Raw genomic sequence first — 17,762 nt, 5'->3', positions numbered from 1 at the left:
CGATTTCTGAACACTCGCAGGTGTAGAGAACGCTTTGCTAGTGCATAATTAATATGTAAATTACGTAGTGAAGCGTTCTCTATTCTCACGAGAGTGTTCAGAATACCAGCCCTGGGGTTATGCACTTTTAAAAGTTTACCTTTAACCGCCCGAATGCCAGAGCGTAGATCTCCGTTGTCAATTTTGGAACTGTATAACGGTGCCAAAAATCGCATTCAACAGATAGCAATTTTAACATTTGGTGTTTTATTTTTCAGATAGATAACGATAAATGTTAGTATTTGTTCATTATTGAATGTATTTAAAAATAGATTCAAGTAATAAAATCACCACCATCTTCAGTATTTTGATAGTTTTATTCAAATAAAGTGACAGTTTGCGGAATAAATTAAACATGGGCTTTTTTGTACAAAGTATTTAACATTGTTTATGCCAGTTTATAGCAAATTTTTTTTTTTTTTGGAAATATGATATAACAAAATTACAATTTATATGAACAAATTAGCACAATTGGGTAGATTGGTTTGAAAATGAACGCCATAGACTAAAGAAGGTGCCCATTTTATCCAGTATTTGTATAAATAACGTACTGTTTTACTACTTTTTTGATAGCCTGTATATCCTACAATGGTTTCTTTTTTTTAATGCACAGTTCGTGATTCAGTCTTAGTTTTGTTCATTTTTTCAAAAAAAAAAAACAAAATTTTAGTTTTCACTCTAAAAATGTCATGCTAATATATTATATTGACGTTATTGCAGAGTTAAAAACTTGTAAATATACAGTTTATATAGAGGCGAACCAAGAATCGCAATCCATCTAAACATAAATTAAAATCGCAAAAAGAAAGGCTCAAAAATCAGTGCGCCCAGCAAAAATTCTCCGCAGTTGGGATACATTTTGTGTCCTGCTAGTTTGGCATTCGAACGGTTAATAGTTATGTATCTTTTTGCTGTAGAATAGATCCATTTTTATATGTACATGTTATATATAACATGCATCCAAAGTTTACTGGAGATAAATTACAATTTATAATATTATGCATACACAATCAGAAATGTTTTTAAAAAGATATTTCAATAAATAATTTGTCATAAAATCAGTTTAGTTGCAATCGCAAAAATATTTTAATTTTTCTTAGTACTAGACTGTGTTTTCATTTTGACAGTAAAATGATTTTACACAATGTATCTTTTTATGCCGAAAATATCTATTAGAGTAATTTTCTCAATGAAACATCCATCTCAACAAGCCAATTAAGAATATTTTTTCTTAATTTATAATAGCACTTTCGAATAAACAAATAAAAAAAAAACAGGATAACTTAATCTTAATATGAATTTTCTTTGACAAATATTTTAATTTTGAATTTACTAATTATATCAAAGAGTTGCAAAATGATGACACCCTAACAAATATTTTCAGCTCAATGACCGTAAGTAATTAACAATATTGAACTTAATTAAACCAGTCATTTATGTAAGAGCATGAGTCACAATGCTGTGTAAATTGTGTGTTGAAATTGTACACTTGCCAAACACAAGAATCTGACTATATTTTGTTAAATTCAACCTGATTTGTTCTTATTCTTTCCATATGTATTATTGATGTTAAACAATGGTTTTATTAATTTTCAAAAAAAAAAATTTTTTTATATTACAAAATTCTAGAAAAACAGTAAGTTTATCTTGCGCAGTGTTGGTTCTGATTCATCTTTGCTTTATCAGATTTCGTTTAATATCACTATTCTCATAAAGGTGCAATATGTTTGTGGTATTATGTCTTGTAACAAATTAAAGTGTTGATTTAGGTTGAAATAACCTACAATAATCGATCAAGGATATAATAACATTACCTTGATAATTATTTGTGAGGGACTCATGCCCTCGGATAAACGGTAGTTTATATTACACACACACTTAATTAGATTTTGTACATCATTCTGAGAATTTTTCTTATATGTATCACACCTCACTTCTCACAAAAGTCATACTACCTACATAATATAAGTATATGGATGATTGGTAAAGCCTACAGAAATAGGATTGTATATTTTAAGAACTTTGCGGATTCTTCACCAATGCTTCTAGTACAGTTATTTCACTGGTGACTTGATTCTTATTTTTAACTTTTTCCAATTGGTCTTTCTCTGGGTTTTCAATTTCTCCATTGTTTAGTTTTCCTTCGAGGACTTCTATTTCTCGTAGTTTTTTCTTGAGATTCTTTAATCTCTTGGCAGGATCAGCCGGCACGTGTGATTTACCACTAGAAGAACTCAGCGAGGCCTTTGCAAAGGATTCTGATATCTCATCTGCAACTGTAAAAACGTGATATAGTAACTACATTAAAGATGGATTTAGTTAACAAACAATATCCGAGAACCGGGTTGTGGTCTCGTAAGAGTGTCGCAGACACACGGATCCGAAGTCCAAGGTTTGAACGCCACTTTACCACATTTTCAATAGTAATTTTTGACTAGTTCACATGGTCACAGAAGAATTGAAATATTTGAATAAATAAAACATGTATTTATTTTTAAAAAAGAGTAAATAAAAAACAAAGTAAGCTGCATATTTTAATTGCATATGAAATAAGGAAGTTTAGCCAATGATTGGATAGATTTCTGTATCAATTTTTTTTTTAATCTTGAGGAATCCAGTATTTTTTAAATTTATTATATTTGCTTCACGATAGGCATACAACTCATTTCATGAGAACTAGTAATGTCTAAAATAGTTGTAATATGTGCCTAGGTCTATGTCGATCTTTGTCTAAATATCTATCATATTAAAATTTATTTCAACCGAGAGGAAAAACATTTTTGAGAAGAGAATATGGAAGTCTAGGCATTTACAGGGCTTATGCCTGTCATTGGCTGGTTTAAGTTGCCACTTTACATACTGTGTAACATTCACCATTCTGCCCATATTTAAACATCCACATTTCCTCAACTCTTCCATCTGTTGACTTTTGTGAAGTAAAAGAGCTGAAACCTTTATCACGTGGGTGAGATTCATCCGGCTGAACCAAATCACCTACTAGGTGCCTGAAAACAATTTTGCAATTTTTATACTTATTCTTTTACTAGGTAGTTAAATCAACAATGTTTGAGTATGTCCAAATGCTTGCAGACTGGCTGGATTTCCTCCCTAGGGAGTTATTCATATTTAAAGTGGTTTTCCCTCTCGGTTGAAATAAATTTAAATATGAATAACTCCCTGGGGAGGAAACCCAGCCAGTCTGTAAGCATTTGGACATACTCAAACATTGCTGAATATCTATCATAAAAATATTGTTGATATAATAAGATTACCACTCTTTTTTTTCTTTTTTTTCTCATCATTTTTCAAGATTAAGCCAGGAATCGGGCATTTCATTTGAGCCTTTTCCTTGGCTTCTCTTCTGGCTTTAGCCTCGGCAATGTATTCCGGAGGCAACCCTACAGGACAGTTGTTATTTTGCCGGGCGGCTATCTGCCTTCCTTTACTCTCATACAGTGGAACCTCTTCTTGTGGTACATAACCGTCCCTAACTCGACGAGGCTTTCTCCATGTCCCATCAGGCCGTTGAGACGCTGGGATAAAGGACCCACCTAAAAATAACATCATTTAAATTCAATGCATGTGTAGTCTACGTGAGATTTTCTGGGTTATTGTGCCATGTGTCGTTTGTCAGCACAATAACCCAAAAAATTTCATTGAGCATCTGAGCAACTGTGAAAATCAAAGGAACTTATAGTTTTCACATATTTATATTAATTTATTAACTAAGAAACCAAACACCATTCATAAATGTGGATAATTATACAATAAGTATTTGATATGAAAATAAGGCCAGTTAATTATTTCCGTTATTTCAATTTCTTCATCGATTTCCTATCCACACCTAGTGTTACATTGCAATGAAAAGCAGCCTTTTAAATACATATTTTATTTCAACATTGCCAGGAACCAAACCCGGGACCCCTAACCAGCAAAGAGGGGGACTAATCTGCACTCAGTTTCCTTTAACAGGATTTTTATCCGAGTAGCCATTGAGTTAAAAACACTCGTCCAGGACTCTGGTTCAATCAAGTATACGAGGGGAAGATACTACTATAAAAGAAACCAAACCAATGTTGTGATAGGCGGAGTTTTTGTAGTACCGTATTTTGCCGGTGGGATCATAAAGAGCTGTGTTTTCTTAGTCAGTATGCAAAGTGTCGTTGCTGGAGAGAGTTCGGTTTGGCTGGTGTGAATTTTTTTGTGACAGTTGTTTTGATGCGATGGATGATAGAGCGCCATATGTAAGGCTGAGACATTAATTATCAACGGAATCAAGAAAAGGGTTCTGCGTTAGTTTGAACATGTAGAGCGAATAGACAGAAAAAGAATGGCTAAAAGGATCTACATTGCAAAAGTTGATGGATGCAGAAAATGAGGAAAACCGAGAAAGACATGGTCAAATCCGTAAAATACTTGAAGATGGACATGTTAAGAGTAGGAATAATCATGAGAAGATGTATGAATGTAGAGGAAGCGAGGTCTGTATGCTGTGGCGTTCTATCCTCTTTGCCTACTCCTGTGGGGAAACGGCGTGATGATTTGTCTGTTTACTTTGGCTATGTGGATACAACTGTGATGAGCTACTTTTGTTGAATAGTGTCCGTTAAAAAATACATTTTTTTCCAAAAATAGCTTTATTTTTTTATATCATCATTCCCCCCGACTCGCACCCAGCGGTGCATACAACACTGCATTTGTATTCCAAAGCGTATCTCGATCATCAATTACATAAAGGCCTACAGATTACAAAAATACATAAATAAATAACAACATGAATATTAATTTAAAATAAATAATATCCATCATTAAATTTCCATTCAATTATTACTTGTTATTAAATGAAACTTACTTTTTATTGATGGAGATAAGTCATAATAATTTTAATAAACTGAAAAAAGAAATACTTGAAATACTAGAAAAAAAAAAAAATTCTCGATTTTCATGACAAAAATCCTAGACAAAACAAAAATATATTTATAGAATTACGCGTTCTTTTCGAACACACCTGAAATTTTTTTAATAGTATAAATAATGTAGAAAAGTAATTGGATTTAAATAAACATTAGTGAAATTCCTATAAAAATAGAATGAATTTAAATATATTATATTTCTTTGCACTCTTTAAGTAAGATATCCAGAAGTATTTAGGATTTATTTCATTACTTGGAGTAAAATCCGACGTTTGCTTTTCTTTTTACTTATTTAAATTAGTGTTATTGGATAAACAAATACAAATTCTACAAAAAATCTTAAATACCTTCGCCAGATTTGGTTACTGTAGAGCTATTGGAAGACATTTTAAAATAATTTATTTTTGCTTTTATAGAAATATCGACTTGAAATTTCTTTTGTGTTGCTAAAAAATAAAAATATAATCCTCAACAATATGCCAATTCCGACCTCTGCTTTGCTCGCCAATAATTTGACAACCGGTATACCAATAGCATAAAAAAATCAAAATGAATGTGCATATAGTTCAAATTCGCGTTTTTCAAAGTACTTACTCAAGAAAATGTGATCAAAAACTTGCATTCATTGAAGTAATATATTTATAATTTGAATATTTAGAACATAGCTGTTTTTATAAACTTAATTAACAAAAAACAACCCCAAAATTTACGTTCACAGTCAAATTAAAGTTAAAAAAATATTTCTTCCCCTTCATCATGTTGACCGTGTTTAGAATAAAAGTTTTAAACCGCACAAAAACTTTGGCAAAATAAAAAACTGCCCGATTTGTATCCAAAAATGTAGGAAACAATAAAAAACATTTTGATACCCTTTCCCTTTACCCTTTCCCACATCTTATCTTGTTGAATCAGGTTTCAGTGTGATAAATAACATCATGACAAAACAAAGAAATCGTCTGAAAATCACTGAAAGAGGAAACGTTCGTTTGTTTTTAACGAAAATTGAACCAGACGTAAAACATTTAGTCACATAGCATCAGGCTCAAAAGGTTCTCATTAGTTATTAAATTTGGTTTTTTAAATTTATTATATTTTTTTTAATAAATGTATACTCTTTTTTTGTTGTAGTAAAATACTGATTATAAAAATTTGCTTTTTCAAATCTCCTAAATTCCTTCTAGAAATTTTTCACCCATATACTGCGTAGAAATTTATTTTGTGGGCGGTGGGGAAATTTTAAGCATGAAAAATAAACAAAAGCGGTAGACATAAAAAGGTTGACGACCCTTGCTTTAGGTGATAGAGAAGATTCATGGCCTGTTGTGGTCCAAAAAAAACATTTTTTTATTTTTATTTTTTTAAATTATTTAACGTGCCCTTAATTCATTTAAAATTGAATTACGACGAATGCTTTTGGCTGCAATACATAATCATTGATAGCTATTACAATCCCATTAGCTTTTTGATTACGCAAATGCCTACACACACCCGAACCTTTACTTTTATACAAATACACCATCTTACGTAGGTAATATATTGTGTAATACATATTATACACACCACGTACCGTAATTGAATATGTATGCTTATTATTTAGAAACTTCACTGGTTTGTCTTTCAACCTTATTTTCAATATGTAAAATTAATCACTGTTGAATATAAATAAAAACATATTTCTCTTGGAAAAAGAACATGACTGCATGTAGATATCCTATACGCATTAATTAAGTGTATTTATTATATTCGCGTAACATAAATATTTCTCGTCATCGAATCATCATTAGGTCAAAATATCATAAAACAGGGCCGCAAAATCATCTTGAGAGGATAATTTATATCGATTTAATCGGCAGTCGAAAAAATTTGCGCATCCTCATTTTACAACATTGCGCAGGAAAACTAAAATACTTTCATCAAGTTAGCCAACTAACTAAACCAACATACTTTGCTTGTCAAAACTTGTCTGTTCACCTTTTGGCTGTCAAAGTCAATTTTACTATTTTTGCTTCTAGTTATTTATATTTTCTTAGTGATTTTTCTTATTACAAGTTTTACGACTACGTTAAAAAAATCCTTGTAATTGTGTTTATTTAGAACTAACTCGACAACAAATAATTATGGCCGAAGAAATTATAAAAACTCACACCAAAGAAAATGTTCTGTATGCCCAAGTTGTGGCAGATAATCACGTGTCAAATAGTGATGGAGACATTCCCCCCGGATTACTCGCAGATTTTGTGCAAGAACCAAAACCAGAATTTTGTGATTCAGATTTAACCATAGCTCAACTTCTACAGGCCCAATTCGACAAAGAATACTCTGAGCAGATAAAAATCAACGAGATGAAACGAAATGGTTTATACAAATACGAAGTATTTCCTGATCAATTACTTCAAGAGCCCGAAGAAGAAACAGATCAACGGGAAGAATGGGATCATTTTGAATCTAACGAAAAGGAATACGCCAGTATCCCACCATGCGGATACAAGATTCAAGGTGGAAAAGTTGTCACCAAACATGACAAGACTATCTCGGCTAGAAGAAATGCTAGTAAGGTTATGGAGTTTCCTCCCGAATTCCAGACGGGCGATGCTGGATCCTTCGACATGCAGTTATCCAACCGAGTATTTAACAGCCTCAAAGCGCATTCGAGGTCTCAGCGCTCCAAGAGAAACAAGATGTTAGACAGAAAAGAGAGTCAAGCCACCGCAGTTCTGGGAGTCGATGAGCCGACACGTCTCCTGCTCTACAAACTCGTGAACAACGGAATGTTAGAAAAAGTGAACGGAGTCATCGCCACCGGTAAGGAATCTGTCGTAGTACACGGAGACAGCGACCCTTCATACATCGCGATGGTTCTCCCCAAAGAATGCGCAATCAAAATATTTAAGACCACCTTGAATGAGTTCAAAACTAGGGAAAAGTATATCAAAGATGATTATAGATTCAAACAGCGGTTCTCTAAGCTCAATCATAGAAAAGTCATCAATATGTGGGCTGAGAAAGAGATGCACAACATGATGAGAATACAGAAGCTGGGCTTGAAATGCCCTGAGATGATTTGTCTGAAAAAGCATATTCTCGTCATGTCATTCATCGGTGAGAACCATCGACCGGCCCCGCAGATCAGAGAAGCGGCACTCAGTTCCTCGCAGTGGAGATCTGCTCACCGACAAGTGGTGCATTTCATGGACACTCTGTTTAACAAAGGGCGGCTAGTTCACGCCGACTTATCAGAGTATAACATTCTGTGGCATGACAACCATTGCTGGTTCATTGATGTATCTCAATCAGTTGAACCCGACCATCCCAGTGGATTACAATTCCTCCTGAGAGACTGCGGTAATGTGACGTCATTTTTCAAAAAGAAGGGTGTTCCCGATGTCAAAACTGCTGAGGAGCTGTTTGAACTAATAACCGGGCTACAGGGACGCGAGTTGGACATCCGGGAGAAGTTACATTGTAAGGGAGTGTCAGGCCGTCAGATAGATCAAATGCAGGAGGAGAACGAGGAAGGCTTACCGTGCGGTTTGCCGCAGCAGTATCCGTTCGACTTTGCGTGGGATGAGAGCCAAATAGATAAAAGACCTCCCCAGTCCTCAAAAACTACAGATTTCAATATTCAGCACGATGGACTGCGAGATGAATTTGAAGAAATGTGGAAAAAAAGCAAAGAAAATAAAAATACGGAATAACCGTGTAACCTCCATGAAAAAAAATTATTGTAGATTTAATCTACACAATATAAATGTATCTATAGTCGGGGAACGAGTTTGTGGCGTACAGAAGGAATGCGGAGATGTATTTTAACACTGTCCGGTTGAGTTTAGATAAAAGTTAGCTGGTCAATATTAATGAATATATTAACCTCTTGAATATCGAGTTGCCTATAAATTATAAATCTGAAGAAGATCGAAAATTCAGAAAAAAATATATTGTGAAATGTATTATAAAAAAATTTAATACCCAAGCAATTACTTTTTGTTTTTCTTATGCTTCGTATTATTTGTTTATTTTTACCTCTGCTACCATCTTCCCTTTCCAAGCAGGGGTAGGCAGAGAGAATGGAACGCCACATGCGTCTATCCTGACATGCATTTCAAGCTTCTTCTACATTCATAGTCCTTCAACTGTGTCTGCCTTTTTTTATTCCTTGTCTACTTTTTTTTATTAATCAGAATTTGTATAAAATTGTGTGGTAAAAGGTGAATAGTTGTCAAATCTTTTATTTTATTTATGCCCTAAGAGCTTTTAAAATAATTACCTAATTTAATTAAAAAATAATAATGGTTTTGGTTTGTGAAAAAATTAAATAAAGTTATTGACATGGCTATTGACTGCTCTAGATCAAAACACAGGTTTGATCGCTATTCTACCATAACTTGACTTCCCCACAATATGTCACCAAGTGAAATGGACCTGAAATAAAATTCTTTCTAATTACTACATAGGAATTAAATTACTTCACCCATTCAAAATTAATGTGGGAAGTCCATGGTGTGAATGTGGTCCGGACCACAGGACTCCAGACCACATTCTTCGGTTGTCCAATAAGAGGTAAGGATAGTATGTACTCCTTAAAAATATATACTTACCTTATTAACATATCATCACTCCTCTCCATCCTTGATCCTGAAACTATCCATATCTATAGGTATATTATATTTTACACTTGACAGAAATCATAATTAGGATGGATTGCCTATAAAAAAATCAAACTTTTTAAAACATGTGCATGTGGTTACCTCTATTACAATGGATATTGTCTGTATAATGGATATTGTATGATCTGTTACATTTGTAAAATATTACTAACCTTATTCACCATTTGGATCTTTGTTCATCATTCCCCTCACCTACCTTAAGCTAATGGTGCATATGTCTCATAATTAGTACTCCAATTGCGGTACATATCAATCATTTAATATGTGAAGGCAAAATGAGTCACGCTTCAAGCGCCAGTCCAAGTACTGTAAAATCACTTTATAAAATAAATATATTTATTCATTTATTTAACTTTTTGTACATAATTTTATTTGCACATTGGCGGGCTTATTACCAAATGACAATTCCTTCCAACCAACCAATAAAATAAAAGTTTTATTTTAATATTTCAACATTTCAACTTGCAGGTTAATCGAAGCCGAGACCTCTTGCATGGCAAATGCGCTAACTACTAAACCTTGAAGGGGATTAATCTCCACTCAATTTCTTTTTACGGATTTTTTTCCTAATCAAAAACATTTATCCAGAGTTCTATTTTACAAACAGAACTGTATTCTTCATCCGCCTGAACATTGATAATTTTGGGGTACAGTAAAAATTTTAATCATTAAACACCGACAATTCCTTAATTCTGACCTCTCTCTTGATGCTCAAATCAGTAGGATGATAAGTTCATGCTTCTACCAGCTGAGACAAATTAAATCCATGCGCATAAATTTTCCGGTTGATGTCGCCCGTCAATTAATAAATGCTTTCGTGGTGTCTAAATTTGATTATTGTAATGGTATCTACGCAGGTCTACCAATGAATAAAATGACACCAAGCGTGTCATTTTATTCATTGGTAAATGCTGTGTTAAATGCTGCGTGGAGAGTTATTTCTGGAATCTCTAAGTTCAGTTATATCACTCCCCTGCTTCGGGAATTACACTGGCTAAGTTTTCTAGAGAGGATGGAATACAATGTCTGTCGGCTCATGTATAAGTCGCTACACAACTCTGCTCTGGAATATCTAAAAAAATATATGCATTACAGATAAAAAAAAGTTATTATACCTGTACTCAAGCAGCGCCCTATGGCATGGAATCCTCTTGCGAAATTGTAAGAGAGAAGTGACGTTTTGAAAGAAACTTAAAACCCACCTGTTCTCTAAATCCTTTGAACAAATCCGTAGCATGCAAAGGCAAAATAAATTGTTTCACTTAAATCATAAATTTAAAGCTAAAATTAAATTGATAATCACTTTGTAAAGCGCCTTTGGGGTATTATATTACGAAAATAGAGCTGTATAAGTTATTTATATATTATCTCAGGAGAGAGGATGAAACACAAGGTAAAAAAGATTGCTGTTGATGATGGGTAATTTTTTTACTCCAAACGGAAGTAAACACACTTCGTTGTAAATCGCAAAAAAGTAACTAAAATACATTGTTTCTGACTTTTTTGGTTGTTAAATTCATATTCTACTGTAGTAAGCATATTTGATACTGTATTAAGACATTTTAGATACATTTTTCGTTTTTAGAATATGCATAAAAAAATTTATACATCGGAGTTAATGGAGACGAGGAGGTGAATAGAGATGCCTTGAGGGTTGGAGACTGAACCGCTGTGCACGTGCAAACCATGAGCCCACTACATGATATTGCATTATTAGCCCATTTCACACAATGGCAAAAATCTACACGGCATGATAAACAGACGTATACAATTCGGTGGATCGATATTTATTGTTTTACAATTATTTACTTATTTAATGCCTGGCAAACGCAATAACCTGTACACCATGAGACCGGCTAATCTTAAGTCGATTTCCTTTTGCAGATTTTTGCCTTAGAGTACTTGCTAAATTTAAATGATGATTTCAATAAAATTACCATTAAAAACAATTGTTAAGTTTTACTGTATTATTTGAATCGGGTTGTGGTCCCGTGGCTAGTGTTGCGGACTCACAGATCAGAAGACCGAGGTTCAAACCCCACTGTACCCCAACTTGATTTACATTTTCTACAACTCGTTGAAAATGGTCACCAAAGTTAATAGATTTGAGCTAATTATAAGAACACTAATAGTTCTTTTTTTCAAATAATATGTTAATTATTTTTGCTAAAGTCATTAACTATGGAGTTTTATTTAAAAAAAAACGAAAAATTTAAATAATATCATTTTAAATAGGTACTAACGAATCTAATAAACATCAATCCACTATAATTTTACCGTGCCGTTTAGATTAAGCTGATATGTGTGAAATAGGCTATTCTCCGTCAGGTATCACGCGGCTGGTTTGTTTATTTGAAAATTCTTGTAATAATGAACAGACTTTAGAGGGCCAATAGAGACAAGCAGCGGGGGAATAGAGGCAGTGATTACACTTTATTTAAATACAGTTTTATTTACATGATTATTTTTTTTTTTTTTAAACATGTCACTCGATTTTATTTGCATGAAATGTTTATGTGGTACTGTAGGACATACATATTTCGGTTTCGAGGGTATTTCAATTAGTTACAAAAGTGACTCTGTTAGAAAATGGTATAGAAGTTACGTTCCACGACATTCAAAGATTGTCCACAGTTAATCTTTCGATTTAGGAAAATTATTCCACTTGTAATAAAATAAAATAGGATGGGTAATATTTAAATTACAATTAAAATAAGTACGCGTCATCGACTTATAAATACACTATACCCATCGACCTATTAATACACATAGATGCGACCTACATATTCAAATATTTTTTAAAGTAGTGACACGAAAACGTACCTATTGTTAAAATCTACCGAAATTGTTTATTTAAACCAAGCATACACTATGCATACACTACAAAAAGTGGGGGGAATACCCATTTTCAGGATATAAAAAAGTTGGTATTTAAATGTTTCCAAACAACATTCTTTTTTCTATGAATCCCAATCAGATTCTTTCCTTAGATTTCGAACCATTTATTTGTTTTTTCTGGATGTCGGGGAACGCTAAAATAATATATTATTAACTCAAATTTATTATATTTTTAAAACTGTATTCTTAAAAGTGCAACCCAGTTAGAAGAGTTTCGTTTTTGTGCCGCTAGGCGTAATTTGACTTTTAAAATAAATCTTTGCTATATTTGGATATTAATCATTTAAAGCTTTGTCAATCACTTATAAAAAAGTTCTTGCCGGTAAAAAGTTTTACACCATTATTTTACAATGTTTATCCGAACGGCTTTTACACGTTTTCACAACACAAACAGGCATTTTGGTTTTGATCCTAAACATCAAGCCCACGTCACACCCGGCTGGCGGTCAAAAAACGTCTAAGTACGCTTTGGGCATCACTGAGTGTTTGGGCATCAGTAAGTGTCATTTTTTAGGGTTTAGGGCGCGTCGTTGTATTAATAGGTCAATGCTATGCGAAGTATTGTAATGTGATACATCACGCTTGTAATATAAAATATACAGGGTGTTCTTTAAACCCTGTCACATCCGAAACTATGATGATCAGTATGAGCAAGAAGACATATTAGCACATTAAAAAAAATATTTAGAAAGAAGAAAATTTAAAAAAAATATATTAAATAAAACAAATGGTTGCTTACTTCTGCAGGGGAGAAGCGAGGGGGCGCGGACGTCGGTTGACGGTGTATCCGACTACCCCCCCTCTCCTCGTTTCTCCCCTGCAGAAGTAAGCAACCATTTAAATTTTTTTCTATATTTTATTTTTCAAGATTTTAGTTCTAAAAATTTATTTTAATGTGCCAATATGTCTTCTTGCTCATACTGATCATCGTGGTTTCGGGTGTGACAGGGTTTAAAGAACATCCTGTATAGAATTAAAATATTCCAGAAGGCGCCTACAACCAAGTTTATATACATCGTACTGTATCCAAAAGTCCCCCCTTTACCCGACATCCCGCCTGCGCACATGTGTGAAGTGGCCCCGTAATGTTGCCAGACCGTGAACAGTATACACAAATACCTATAAGATAATTTTGTGTTTTGTTATATTTTAAATCAAAAAATATTTTACTGACTGGACTATAAAAAAAACAGGTACTTTTCCTAGCCAAACTTAAAAAAACATTTAGTAATCATTTAGTAATTAAGTAAATTAAAACCGGTTAATATTACACTAAGGCTTTTTATAAGAAGGCCGGGTAAAAAATTCGATCACCCTGGCAATACTAACAAAATGTCCATGTATTATAATTATTTAACATCTGACAGATGGTAAAACAATCGAATTCTTAAATAATATTACTTGTGAATTCGCTTCTCTCTATTCCCCTTTAATCCCAGCCGTATTTTGACACTTGCAAACGACTCAACACGGTATTATTGAATTTAAATCGGCAGCTGCGTACTTAGCCACGTCCAACAGAGTACCCAATCGCCAAAACGTAAAACTACTCATTTGTGAGTAGTTGAGTTGGATTCAGTTTGATGCGCGCATGCGGTTTCTGGACTATTCTAATTCTATATGGCTTGTAATTTATTCAAGAGCTAGGTAATCGTGAATCAATCACCAAAAAAATTGTGTATCTAAGAACATTTAGGATATTTAGGTTTTTACATACAGACATTAGAATTCTACGATACAGACATTTAAATTTTGGAAGCATAGTGGGAAACAAGTTGGAGCACATTCGTCGGGACCACAACTCATCTATTAACGTCAAATTTAAGTATATTTGGAAAAGTTAAGTATTTCATTTATTAATTTTCTGGTTATTTTCTAATAGTAAAATATATTCATAAAAATATATCGATTCAGATTTATACCGATAAAAAGCATTACGTCCCTACAAAATTATTACAATTCGTTGTGAAATTCCAGGCAGGATAAGCAACACTACGGAAATATAAGTATATAATCTAGGAGCTGAGGCGAAATTAAACATTGTGCAAGTAAAGCTTTTATCAGTACTTAATTGTTCCAATTATATATTATAATCTCGTACTTTATCAAATTCACATAATCTTTGATAATTGCGTCATTACGTTTAGAGCAGTTGAATTATCGATATTTCGTGATTTTCGCATTTTAAAGTGTTTCGTATATATTATATATATAGTTTTTATTAAAGTTTAGTTACATTTAAATATAATATTATTTTTCGTTTATTCAATCAAATCGAACTAATTTACATTAACAAAAAAAATACCAACGGATCCTCGTTTACCTGATTACCGACTTCTACATCAGCTGGATCAAGAGTATTCAAGAGCAGAAATAAAACTGCCCAAAATGGAAAAGGCCGAACATCATGAAAATTATCTGGATAATTATAATCTGGATCTAGAACCTGAAGATGAAGAAGAATTTGACGATGGGTATGACTATATAACTTCGTGTGGATATAAGGAATATGATGTAAAATTTCGAACAAAAAATTCCATCACTTCGAAAGCAGATTTAAAGCCACGGCAACATTCTAATATACAAATTATCCATGCAAGAGACAAAATAACTCCTGGTATTTCAGAAATTGATGAGGCAACATGTTTCCGACTCTCCGAACTAGTAAATAAAGGTGTTCTGAAGAAAGTGATTTGTCACATTGCTACTGGTAAGGAATCTGTCTTATATCATGCGGAGACCAATTCTGTATCAATATCCAGTCATCCTAAAGAATGTGTAGTAAAAGTTTTTCAAATTGCGTTTGATAAATTAAAGAAAAATCAAAATTACTATGCAGATTACGATTCAGAGTTTAAAAAGTTGTATTTAAAATCAAATTACTCAAACATTGTAAAAATGTGGGCCGAAAGAGAAAAAAATAATATTATGAAGATACAGAAGCTAGGATTGAAATGTCCAGACTTTATATACGCCAAGAAACATATAGTCGTTATGTCTTTTGTGGGGAGTAATGGAAAACCAGCACAGCAAATAAAATATACAAACTTGAAATTGAGTCAGTGGAAGTCAGCTTACGAGCAAGTAGTTAATTTTATAAGTACTCTGTATGAAAATGGTGGCCTGGTCCACGCGGATCTCTCGCAAGCAAACATCTTGTGGTACGAAGAGCTCTGTTGGTTCATTGATTTTCCTCAACTGATGGGCCCAGAACATCCCGATTCGTTATATTTCTTATTCAGAGACTGCAGTAAGATCACAGCCTTCTTTAAAAAGAAGGGTTTACAGGTTGAAACAGCCAAACAATTGTTTGAAAATATAACAGGAGTTAAAAGTCCAATAATTTAATAAACTTTTGAGAGATATATAATATTTAATTCCATACATTTTTATAATTTTTTTAATAATCTGCATATACCGGTCTCCCTAAAAAAAATCCTCTAAAATATATTTAGAGTTCAGCATAAATGTTTGCATTTAATCAATTTTAAACTAAATAATATACCAGTTTAATATAAATTACACATGCTTAAATGGTTATCTGAATATACGTTAGAAAACAAAGGAAAATTATGAGACTTGCTTTTTTTATTTAAAATAACAACATCAATGTTCAATAAGGAACTTCAGCCCTACGGGAAATTGGATACAAAAAAGTTTTCTTGCGTACAGTAAAAATTAGAGCATTAAATTGTACGGCAAAGTTTCCTGAAAATGTACAATAAAAATAATAAAAACGAATTACTTTGAACGACATCACTAGTTCATATGAATCAACCAATGATAAGAGAGCTGTGAAAGATATCCGGTTTACTTACCGTAAACGGACCAATCGGCAGAACTGATAGCGAATAAGCAGAAGAGAACCTCTGACATCGCATGCGGAGTAATTTCATAAATACAAAACTTCAAAATCATAGCGCTGATACTACGATAAGTATATATAGAATTTAAAAAAAATAATTTTTGGAGTAGTTTAATAGTCTATATCGAACCTCCTCATTGTCCATTCATCAATTTTATTATTATGCGAGTACCTGGTTGACTCACTCGGTGTAATACGCTATTTTACTGCGGTCAATCATCAACTAATTACAGCTCAAATTCCCCAGTACTACGGATGCATGTATTTATGAACCAATATGCAGATACTGATGTCTTTAACATAAGCCTTGTAAATTTAAAAAAACGCTTTGTATTATTTTCCCTATCAAACATAAATTAATACAGATTAACACACTTTTTTTGTTTATTCATAAAGCTATTAGATTCATTACCTAACTGTTTATATTGTATTATATTATGTACCTAGCTGTTTCAAACTTTTATACTGTATTTATAAAAGTTTAATTCTTTAAATCTCCCTTTCACAGGATACTCTACATATTTCTTGATAATTTTCTATAACTACTCTGAATACTGTACTTTATTTTATTGGTTTATACAGTATTTCTTGGGTTATATGTTATTTATGTAATTATGTTATATACATATGCACTTTTGTTTTAACTCTTTACTCTTGTGTGTATAATTATTTTTTACATTTATTATCGTTTGCTATTAATATTTATATAAACCATGAAGTAAACTTTTTAACTTTCCTTTTAAAGCACTTTCTATTTTTTCTCTTCTCTTCCTCTTTCTTAAAACTGCTATTTTCTTTTATTTACCTTTCTTTTATAAAGGTAAATATTTATATTTGTTACAGATTGCAATATTTATTTTTTTATACATATAAATACTGTTTACCATTGTATACTTTTCTCGATGTTTTTGTTCTTTTTTTAATATTACGCTATTTTTTTAATATTACGCTATTTTTTTCACTGGTTTTATTGAAATTATGTAAAAGGTTCATGGAACCGTAAATAAATATGCATGTAAAAGCCTTATTGGCGTGAAAATTAATTAAAAAAATAGTTTTAAAACACAATCAATTCACCCATCAATAGATTACTATATATAGATATACAACAATCTTTTTATCACTTATGTTAGTATATAGAACTTTCCGCATGCATCTCCACACCTGGTGAGCAGCAAGGACGACAGTAAATTATTATCCATCTATCCCGATGCACCAATATAAGGGCACATCACTCGCCCTACTCTGCCTCCACCAGCATTTTAGTTTACCACTTGTTAGCATATCTATTTTGTATTTTATTGTGAACCCACTACATTCTTCGTGTGTGAAATAAATTGTAATTTTAAGAAACCTTTTACTTTCCCTGAGTTCAAAATATTA

At 32.7% G+C, this 17,762-nt stretch overlaps 2 protein-coding genes across 2 annotated transcripts; one reads left to right on the top strand and one right to left on the bottom strand.

Moving 5' to 3' along the window:
• Positions 1-1,097: 1,097 nt before the first annotated feature.
• On the bottom strand, positions 1,098-5,481 carry Pym (partner of Y14 and mago). The gene is made up of 3 exons (XM_088243339.1): positions 5,300-5,481; positions 3,312-3,590; positions 1,098-2,315 (listed from the first exon to the last, which is right to left on the bottom strand). The coding sequence occupies exons 1-3, from the start codon at positions 5,337-5,339 to the stop codon at positions 2,053-2,055; spliced, it is 582 nt and encodes a 193-aa protein (XP_088099465.1). The 5' UTR covers positions 5,340-5,481; the 3' UTR covers positions 1,098-2,052.
• A 1,383-nt stretch (positions 5,482-6,864) lies between these two features.
• LOC148283739 (serine/threonine-protein kinase RIO3) lies at positions 6,865-8,926 on the top strand. The gene has a single exon (XM_088243337.1). It carries the CDS (start codon positions 7,070-7,072, stop codon positions 8,645-8,647), a length of 1,578 nt encoding a protein of 525 aa, XP_088099463.1. The 5' UTR covers positions 6,865-7,069; the 3' UTR covers positions 8,648-8,926.
• Positions 8,927-17,762: the final 8,836 nt, after the last annotated feature.

The sequence above is a fragment of the Micrasema longulum genome, unplaced genomic scaffold, assembly GCF_059751315.1.
Source record: "Micrasema longulum isolate JH-2025_06_02 unplaced genomic scaffold, ASM5975131v1 h1tg000206l, whole genome shotgun sequence".
Taxonomy (NCBI): domain Eukaryota; kingdom Metazoa; phylum Arthropoda; class Insecta; order Trichoptera; family Brachycentridae; genus Micrasema; species Micrasema longulum.
This window is presented reverse-complemented; position numbering and strand designations above follow the sequence as displayed.

Bases quoted from the DNA above. Each gene is read 5' to 3' on its own strand.
- Pym (XM_088243339.1), bottom strand. From the start codon at position 5,339: ATGTCTTCCAATAGCTCTACAGTAACCAAATCTGGCGAAG. The intron at 3,591-5,299 runs GTATTTAAGATT...TGTTATTTTTAG, and splicing joins AGTAACCAAATCTGGCGAAG to GTGGGTCCTTTATCCCAGCG. The intron at 2,316-3,311 runs GTAATCTTATTA...ACGTTTTTACAG, and splicing joins AAAAAAGAAAAAAAAGAGTG to TTGCAGATGAGATATCAGAA.
- LOC148283739 (XM_088243337.1), top strand. From the start codon at position 7,070: ATGGCCGAAGAAATTATAAAAACTCACACCAAAGAAAATGTTCTGTAT.